The sequence below is a fragment of the Anas acuta genome, chromosome 1, assembly GCF_963932015.1.
Source record: "Anas acuta chromosome 1, bAnaAcu1.1, whole genome shotgun sequence".
NCBI lineage: Eukaryota > Metazoa > Chordata > Aves > Anseriformes > Anatidae > Anas > Anas acuta.
This window is the reverse complement of record NC_088979.1, coordinates 54125562-54136226: the sequence shown is the minus strand read 5'-3', so window position 1 is coordinate 54136226 and position 10665 is coordinate 54125562. Positions and strand designations below refer to the sequence as shown.

Here is a 10665-nt window from a genome sequence, read left to right as displayed (position 1 = left end):
AGGACGGGGCATAATGCGCTCACAGTCCTCCCTGGTGGTTACCCATCTGTGAGCCACCCTGGCAGGCCTGTGTAGGCAGAAAGGGCATGAAATGACTGTCTGGGGCTAAAATCCATGCCCAAACCTCTGCTCTGAGCAGGGTGCATGCAGTGGGCATGGATATTGGTACTGCGGTCGGTGGTACCCACTGGTCAGTGGGTACGCGGCCTGCAGCAGGAGAAGAGCACAGGCTCCCTCACCAAATGTCTGTGTGTGTCATGAACCAGGGAATTGTACTTAACAGGTAGTTTCTTGAACATTCAATTAAGTAAAAAAATAAAATAAAATAATAATAAATTACAAGCTTTTAAAAGACTACCTCCACTTTCTTTTGGCCATTTTTGTTGCCCCATCTTGTCAGAGTCATGTCCCACGAAAGGAAAGGCCCGACTCGTCTCTCACTTTAAAATGCTTCTTTTTATTTCAGTGGTTGTACATTGGGTGAATGAATTTAACGTCACAACAGAAATAGAATGGCTATTTAACAGACCACTAGTAGTTATATGCTGGAAAAGAGCAAATGGAGGGGTTTCTCGAACGGTTACCGAAGTATTCATTGTAAGCGTTGTCAATTATACTGTATGAGAGAGGCAAACAAAAAGGTATTTTGGTGAGGTGCTGTATCGTTTGAAGAAAATAAACACTGAGGCATCTCAAGTAACTTGAAACTACGCCTCAGCTACAGTATTCACTGTCTCTATGTTGGCCCATCTCATGGTTCTTTTGGGGGGGGGTTTATTTGTGTGTTTTTTGTGTGTTTTTTATTTTTTTTTTAATTAAACAAAGCATTTAAAATTTAACCATTTTCATTAGACTTTTTTTAAAATATAAACAAAGTTTTGGCAAATAATATTTATACAGAAAAATAGTTTTAGATCTTCCCAAATTTTGAAATAGTCTATAAAATTACTTTATAAATAAATAAAATGCAGAATCTGTTGTACACGTATTTGCACATCTCTGTAATTGCCTCCTTACTGTTAGCATAGGTTTGTACTTGTACAGTTTTTAGGAATATTACAAAGTCATAAAGTCGGAAAGTGGATCTCTTATTAAAAATACATTTTCTCTTTTTGTCTGTCAGTTTATCTGGATGAAAGACCTGATGTATCTGAAGCTTCGTCATCCATGGGCAAAAAATAGTAGTATTGGATTAATTGTAAAAAACATAGAATAACAGTTATTTTGAAACATAAAAAGTTCACACAAAACAATGTCTTGAAGAGTTATCTACATAAAATATTTAAACAACATGGATAATTTACCATTTAGTATTGTACAATAAGCTACCCAAATGCCTAAATTAACTATTATAAAAAAATAAAAACAACTTTGACAGATATAGGCAAGTTGCAGTGTCAACTACCTAGTTATAATGACTGAGAAAGTCTACAAATATTAGTGTTTTAATAGTATATAATGGTGATACCTTAACTGCTAAATAACAAGTTAAGATACATTATTTTTCCACAAATTAAAACTAACGCAACGTTACAAGCACTATGTTAATTTTACAATCGAATTGTGATTATTTTTTTCTGTCGGATGATCAAATCTCCAGCTTTATATATAAATAGATAGTAATTAGACATTGGACAAACAAGATTTAGCCTGGAAAATAATTTCCAAGACAAATAATTATATGGTTAGTGCCTTCAGTCGTTCAGAACAGGCAGTGCTGCCAAAGTTTAAAATAGTTTACAATCAATCTGAAGAGGTTAAGTTAAAATACTGCAATCACTAATAATGTCCACATAGAAAACTTATGCTGCAAACAATTATACATAATATCCACTTATAACAGCTGTCTTGTTTTTTAAACAATAATTTAAAAACTATGTAATTTCTGTGATACATGTGCAACATATAAAATGTGAAATATGAAATATTTGGTACAATAGTGCTTGAAACAAATCTCAAATCAAACAAATGAAATTTTAATTATACATATATAATTACCTTGTAAATCAACAAAGTATTTAAAAAAGTAAACAACATTAAAATCTGCTTCATCCATATATATGTATGTATGTATATATAATATGTATATAATTGTATTAAAGATATCTTCATACTTTTGTGACATAAAATATGTTTTTAAAGAAAAACAATTAAAAGAACTATTTTTCTCCATTCTAATCTGGTTACAATCTTATAATCCAATTAAAAAAATGCAAATACAGTAATGATTTATTAAACTGAATCTCATTCTACATTCTTAGTGTTCAGTTAATAACCTAGATTAAAGTCACTTATGAAGTCTCAGTGACTAAACTGAATTTTAATTAAATTAGAGTATCATACAAATCTCTTCACCTACATCCTTCTTCTTCTCCTTTTCCTTTGTTAGTTTGGTCTTTTCATTTGATTTTTTTTACATTTATAGAAGTTACTTCTTAAGAGCTTGGATCTTTTTGGTAATGTGACTATGAGTTTGAGAGATTATTCGCTTCCGGTAAGATTGACTGTTGGCATCAGGCTTACTTTCATCAAGTCTGATGTGACAAAATTTAGGCACTTCTGCAAAGTTTCTTTTAAAAACATTATAAATATACTCGTAAAATAATATTTTCAAGACTTTGTTCTTTTGGGGATTGAAAGGGGTATGAAGTTCATACTGTGCAAAATTTTTAACTTTTTTTTTTTTTTTTTCTGCTATTCTGCTATGACTCAAATGCAACTTCTCCATACAAGTCAAACACCAACTATGTGCATCTAAAGAATTTGTGCTTTACTTTGGATTTCTGGCTAAAAATTTTAGACTGGCAGGGTGATGTGCAGGATACTGGGCTTTGTTTCACTTCCTTTGTCTTGGAGTTAACTTGCTGCGGGAGCAAAACCAAGATTTTTTAACCAAGAAGAAAAACCCCAATCGTAATTTGGGTTAAAATTAAACCTGCAACTGGCATAAGTTTTTAGCCAATACAAATTAATTATTGCTGAGCTTGAAAGATTCATGACCGCTGAATCTCTCAAGACTAACTTAATTGGACCATTTCCATTAGGTATAGTTATGGAGAAAAGACAATATTTGCAAGAATTAAACTATGTTTTTAAAAATCTTCAAAACTAAATGTTACCCTTTATGTCTTGAAACATCACAGCTGGTATCAGGTAGTTAACTATTTTAGGTCGGAGTATAGTAAGCATACCATATTTAATATTCATATATGACATAGCAGCACTAGCTTCTTAGAGTTTGTGATTTGTCCGTAAGAACAAATTCTTTACTTAGCATGCAGTTTGTGGCAATTCTAGAGAGGAGGAGACAGGATAGTATGTACAGTAGCCGTGCTTGGCCATCCGCAGGGAGGCTTCTTGACACTCCGTCCCATTCCTGCTGATTACTTCAGGATTATCTGTGGAGAGAAAGGAAAGTGTGATGGGGCTTCCAGGTGGCACTTCAAAGAGCGGGTCACCGGCACGGGTGGCACTGGTCTGACTAAATCCACCTCATACGAGACGGCCTCCCGTATCCTTACCGCTGGGCGGGAGGCCTGTGCGCTTTGCAAACCTCTTCGTCACGTCCTCCAGTGTGTGAGGACACATGAAGGGGACGTTTTAGGTATCAAAATGTCAGAGGGGGGCCACGCCAGCCGGAGGGCACCCTGCGAGGTGCCCCTGCCTCCCCGGCTCGGTGCCTCGTGAGGAGGCTGGGGAGGGCATCGGGGCCTGCTGCCCTTCGGCAGCCCCCATCCCCAGGCAGGAACAGCAAGGGGCAGAGGTGGAGGCAGGGCCACTCACCGCTATCAAGCAAAAAAAAATATATAAAATAATATAAATATTTATGTGTGTACTGGGCTGGATGTTTTCTACAAGCTAAAGTGCCTTTTTAATGTGTTTTTAGCGACTGCTAATTTCCTAACAAGTTATCTTCGGGTCAGTGAGCCGAGAGCTTCTTCATGCTTCCTCACAGCAGGAGGTCCAGGGGGATGGTCGTCATGGCACCTCTGCGCGCCCAGCTGGTCACTAACCTCCCTGATTTGCCTCCACTGTGCCTGAAACTAAGGGTGAGGCAACCATTTTGCAGCTGCAAGCTCTCTTGCTTCCAGTGCTGCGGTGGCTGAATGCAGGATGTGCCCAGCACTCTTCCAAAATGTGAAGGCAGCTGACTCAGCCAGCTGGCTGTTTTGGGAAATGACCTGGATTTCCATCACCTGCCATATAAATGGCTATCGGTGGAAGGGATGTCAGAGACAAGGGGTGTGATGTTTTACCGTGCCGTTGCTAATCTGTACTCCAGGCCTAAGTGCAAGTCAAGGAATTGGAGTGCATCGCTTGCTCTTCCTGTTTAATTTGGCACTTGACACATTTCTGAGCTGTATTTGTAGGTAGTACGCAAGGCAGGCATGACAGCACTTTGACCTACTTGTGTATTATGCAGACAGACCGCTGCTCAATGCAATATTTATTTTAAAAGGAAAAGAAAAAAATAAAAAGGAGATGTTTTGAAAATAACTTCAGCAACATACTACCTCTGACATACAGAAAAGAAACACGCTCAGTGCTGCCTGGAAAGCACTTGCTGTAGGCACTCCCGAGACCACCTCGAATGCGCCTCACAACCCCTGCACCAGCAATGAGGGCTTCACTTGAGGTAGAGCACCTAAAGCCCTAGCCCCCTCCATCACTACGTGCTCTCTGTACTCAGCTCCCTGACCCCATATGACTTGCTGGCATGCCTAAAAGTAATCTTTGATTGCCACTGATAATCTGGTGACACTTGAAGCCCCATTGTAATGATCCTGTACGAACACCTGCCGGCTCCAAGGGGCGGAACATCTAAATACACCATTCATACAACAAGGACATATATTTTTAATGACTTCCACTCATTGTGGGTTTGTTGGCTTATCGTCTATCTTCTGTTTCCTTTTGTAATAACAAAGAAATACCTTTGCTGAAATAATAAAGCCCTGCCTGTGATAATCCTGGTCCATCTACAGCACTGCGATTTGGCAGGGAGTACAAAGAACAGAGCTGTGCTGGAAATAAGAGGTGACCAACATTATCAGCACTGGTATTTTTAGCATGTTACAGCCCAACATGTCAATGTAATTAATAAAGCAGCTTTATCTATACTGGGTTAGCCATAATCACACAAATGTGTTTAAGGGATCCTAATGTCAGTTTTAATGGAACATAACCTGAAATCTACTCAGTTAAGAAAAAAAAAAAAAAAGATTTCAGATAATGCAGCTGCCTACCTCTCCTGATAATTTTTGAGGGGATAGGACTTGCATTTTTCTATAACTTTTTTCTCCTTGTTTCAGAAATACTCAGAGAAAGGATATAGAGAGATCATTGCGGTTTGTAGCGAGATGTCCTGAAAGGTCAAACAAGCCTGATGCTCCCAGCTCCTCCAAAATATGGGACAGAAGAGGCAGGGGGCTATAATTTGGGAGAAGAGCTGGGCTGTCCCTGACACTGACCTGGGTGCAATTCACAGGGGGCTCTCAGCAGCATGAAAGAGCAGGGACCCCTTCCCTGCACCGCTCAGGCGAGCGGCAGAGACCAGGTGAGGGCTTCCACCATTGCCTCCCTACTCCTGCCATTTCTCCCCGTCTCTCAACACTCAGGAAACAGCAAAGATGAGGCGGGCACTTTCCTTTTGTGGCCTGCTGATGTGGTGGTGGGTGCAGGAGGAGCAGACGGCAGCTGGAGCCCTCCCCACCGCGCTCCTCTGCAGCCCGTTCCCACCACATCTTCCTCGCTGCCCCGCCACGCACGCAGGGGATGTAACTAGGGCATGTTGCACCTTGGCTATTTCTAGTGCACGTAGGAGTCCTCCTAGGAAAAAACCTCAAGTCTCTCCTTCAGAAGAAGCTTCTCCAGCCCAGGGAGGCAGAACAGAGGAGCTACATTTCTTTTTTAACCTCAGCCACAAAGTGTAAAATGCATCCCATAGTCTTTAATTATATCTTCACACCCTATTTCTCCAAAGATATCACAACTCCACCACAGCTACATACACGTGTAGCAGCTTCTGCAACTGTTTTTTTATTCTTCCTTTTTCTTTTTTTTTTTCACTGTGTCTGACGGAGAAACATAAAATGCTAAGCTACTTTACATGGAAAATACACTGTGAACCTCTCCCGTTTAATCTACAAACGAAGTAATAAACTGTGATGGAACATGTAAGCTATCTAAGTCTGCATCACTGCTAATTGCTCCATGCTAATTGCACGCTGAAAAAGAAGGAATTGCACAGACCACACCAACCAAAGGACATCCCTGCAAACACTTATTACAGTCTCTACTCCCTCATTACTTGCAAAGAGGCCCAGCAGCCTTCATGCTCTCTGTTTGAAGGATTACGTCTCATGTGCACATCCACATGACTCATTACATTGGCTGTGATACTATTATTTTCATTAAACTTCACAGCAATGTGATATAGCGCGTCTGGCCATAGTAAGTGTAAACAACAACAAAAACCCTGAAAAATAAGGCTACACAATGAGCGTGTTTGTGTGTGTGTGTGCCACGCTCCATGCACAAAGGTCGACAAGCCAAGCATGGGAAAGCAAATTCTCATGGATAAGACATATCAATGTCTGCAGGATTGGGTACAGACATGCCAGAAAACAGACTTTGTGTGACCGCAGTAACAGAGCTAATAGGAACACTATTTCTAGCAGAAGCAGAATGGCCCGGCACTTACAATCTGGAATAGTAATGCACAGAAGATTTAATAATAGCAAAGGGCATTTTTTTTCTGAGGCAATTGCAGACATAGAGTACTCTCTCCATTGCCTTCTCACTTAGTACCTGCTTGAAGTGCCAGAAAGATTGCCTCTCTGTAGAATAAAATCACTAACACAGCACCACTGTTAGCTACTAGACATCACTGAAATGAGTATATACATAGAGTGAAGCTAAATTTCTGCTTTCTGACTGCCAGGAAGGGTTTGCTTTTCCAAATTTGCCAGCTGTAAAAAGCACCTTTTTCACCTCCGAAATGTCAAGACTTTCTCTCTTTTCTATCTGAGCACGGCTCTTTTAAAAGTTGACAGCCCTTCGGGAGCTCTGAATGGCCACAGTGCTCATTGAGCCCACTGTGCAATACAGAGCATCCACAAATTCAGCCAGGATAACCCTGGTGATTCCCAGGGGTGACACATTCCTGCCATGTGGTCCAGGGGAATGGCTCCATGTCAGCCGGCAGTTCCCTCAGGACCCCGCAAAGAAGGCTGTGATGGGTTATTGTTTCAAGATTTACAGGGTAAAACTGAGAATTTGTTTTAAATTAAGGCGGCAATTCCACCTTTGTGAACTCTTTTCTGACCCCTAGTTTATTTTGTGCACTGGCTCACTTGGCATGGCTCACATAATCACCTGAATTCCCTAGAATTACCACTGGGTACTACTGATTTCATGCATACAACTCATGAAACTCCTTGACATGTTGACTTGTTTCCAGCTCTGGATTTCTCATAAAATGACGAATACAGAAAATTTACCTTTCTGTGCGATTTCAGAGCACAAGAATCTTGTTCAATTTAGAGACCTGTCACGGTGGATCAGCTGGAAAACAAGACTTTGCATCTGGCTCCAAGATTTCTAAGAAGTTTTGAAGCAATTTCTCCAAGTTACACTTTGCTCTGTAAGCGTTAATACTTTCTATGGTGGGATTTAAGATCATACTTGACCTCCTCATTAAAAAGTGTTTATCCTTCTAAAAATGAACTTGCAATGTAGTAACATTTTTAGACTACTCCGCCTTTCGTTTTTAGAGCAATGCAGTATGAGGAGTTCTTTGCAGACAAGACTCATCTCAGATGATTTCAGACACGGCAAGCCTCAGCTGGTCACCCTGTTTTACATCTTGCTAGCCTACCTCAGGCAACTTATCTTAGCATGAGACAAATTATAAACTCATGATGCTTCTTGTCCTCCACCCAATGTTAAGAGTCTGTGGCAAGCAGTTCACACTGAGGTATTTAACTCGTAGACACCTGCGTCAGGGCAGAGGACTCCCACCACAGTGACATTTTCTATTTTCATGTTTTTCACACCAGTAGCAGAATGGTCAGATATAAGTAGGGTATACATTAAAAACGACACATATTTTCAGACAGCCTGCTCATATCAGGCTGTCTTATAAGTTCTCTCACTTTCTAAAAATAAAACTAACACCTAGTATTTCTTCCCTTTGACATGAAACCCAAGACTATTTATATTTCTCCGTGCCTTTGGGAGGTGCCGCCATCTCTTTAGTTTTCATTTTCTCTTAGGATGCTCTTTTGTGGTATGTGCCTTGTTCTTTGTCTTCCAAATGAATGTCTCTTTTTTTCCTCAATCAAAAGTGGAAATGGAGGAGTTTCAGCCTGAATGGCTGAAAAGATACAGACATTTACTGAGAGCAATCCCCGTCGTATCAGTTATGCTTGGTCATGTATAATTTTTATGTAGCCTTGTAGATGGATTTTTTTTTTTTTTACCTCTTATTTCTCCATGGCTGCAGCAGCAGCACCTCCAGGGAGCACCAAATGGAGTCATTCAATGCCCCCCTCCAGGACTCCTCCAGGACTCCCACCAATGCTCTCCATGGGCTGTAATTCCCCGTGGGAAGTCTCTTCCCGACTTGCTGACTGGATGTCAAAGCTCTTGTCACTGTCACGAGAGCCTCTGTTCCTTGTCTCGACCAAATACATCTATCTCCGTGTTGATGCATCCGTCCAACCTCAGGCTTACCTCACTGACCTGTCCATTTCCAAGTCTATGTGTTTTACCTGATGGGATATTCACCAGCCAAATGCACAGAAAACTGCACGTTGTCACAGCCAGAAAGAAACATGCAGACCACACACCCCTGCAAGCCAATTCTGTCCGGTTTCTTTGGGTAAGATCCTATAGCAATGCTTTTTCAGTGTGAATTCAAAGGGTCAGATATAGCAACAAACAGTAGCTTTGTTCTTAGGGCTGCAGAAGGAGTAAGGAGAACATCTTATGATCTCCTCAAATCTGCATACTTAGCATATTTAGTTCCTTTTATAAGGAAAAACAGGAGTCGCCTCTTATAAATAGTAAAGATTAATTTATCATTAAAACTAGATTACAGGTTTTTGCTCTTTTATGCCTGATTTATGCACTTTGGGCACAAAACTTGAACTCTTACGCTCATAGTTGCTAATAGATCTTTGGAAAAAACAGAGGGTCAGATGTCCATGCTGAGATGAACACTGCTAGCATACTCTAGGCACAAGCTGTTGGTCATCAGGGTGTTACAAAGCTGGCAAAAACTTTGTCTGAACTTAGCTTTTCATGATGATCTAAAGAAAAGATCAAGGCACCTATGGGATCCCAAAGGGCTCATGGGTTCAACATTATTCATCTCATTTAATACTCACACAGTCCCAAAAGAGAGTCCAAACCCACTGGTGCTGCCAACTTCTTAGCATGCTTATGAGCTTCGATAGGTATTTACTCAAATAATATTCTATAATATTTAAGTACAACATAATAGGTGTTTACTCACTTCAGTCAAATAGGACTAGTTGCTTTTAAAATGAAAGCAATCTGGTTTTATTTATTCTTCTTTAAAATAATTAATAATGCAGTACTTGAAATTGATCCTAAAATACTCTTAACACATTCCACCAAAATCTATTTTAACTAATCATGCAGGCAACAGACAGACTACCTAGAAAATGAGAAAATTACTGCTGTAATATTTTAGGAGCCCCCATACAGTGACTGTTTTGAATGGCCACTCAATGCTACCTTTCAGCAGACCTGAGCTACTGCAATCATCTGTGTTTTTCACTTCCTATTTTTAGTTCATTGTCCTTACCTTCTTGATCTTTAGAAACTGTCATAATGGGCTTGCACAGAGGAACTGAGAGCACAAAGGAGCGAAAGACCAAACAAAGCTATTCAAAATCTGCACTATGGGATGTGCACAATCCTCTTGTAGGAATATGGGCACCCTTCTTCAAACCTGTGTTTTCTTCAATTCAGATTCCCTTCAAAGCAAGAGATGCTCCACTGCTACATCCAGAACTTCTCTTGAACACAGAAAGGCATCAAATTCACATTTTCTTCATCAAGGTTCCTGACGAGACATGACACTTATAATAGGATATATTTATTTCAGTTACTGAACTTTTTGTTGGTTTTATAAAACTCACTATAGTTATCTCTGAGGCAAATTTAATGCTCCTGACTTTACCTACTTAGTGCTTCCTTAATTTTTTTTTCTTATCTGAATCCTTTCATATTTCCCTGTCCATGGCAGGGAGGTGGGAACTAGATGATCTTTAGAGGTTCCTTCCAACGCAAACCATTCTACGATTCCACACAAACATACCTGCATATTCTTGTGTGGCACTGCACATAATATTACGCCAAAAGTGAAGGCTGTCAAAGTTAACAGACCTCTGCCTGAAGCCAAAAGACATGGCAAGTACAATAAATAAGTAAGTACCTAAGTAAGTAAATAAATAAATAAAGTCAAGCAATGTTTCCGCTGCAGTTACGTGGGCAGCCTCCTGCACACTCAAAGCCAAAAGAATGACATTTCTGGTGTGCAAAATGCTAATCCAACAAACTGCACACTAAGATAAAAATATGATATTAGTTTATTTCAAAGGCAAATAGCTGCAGCAGCTGTAGATGTACAGA

The 10665-nt window shown here is 40.1% G+C and overlaps 1 protein-coding gene across 9 annotated transcripts in view; it reads right to left on the bottom strand.

The window, feature by feature from the left end:
* Positions 1-437: 437 nt before the first annotated feature.
* Positions 438-10665, bottom strand: part of MBNL2 (muscleblind like splicing regulator 2) — a 108532-nt gene continuing 98304 nt past the window's right edge. For all 9 annotated transcript variants that reach the window (XM_068677244.1, XM_068677268.1, XM_068677257.1 and 6 more), the window contains one exon: positions 438-3398. In XM_068677244.1, the coding sequence (XP_068533345.1) occupies positions 3384-3398 (15 nt within the window). In that variant the 3' untranslated portion in view covers positions 438-3383. The remainder of the gene's footprint in view (positions 3399-10665) is intronic.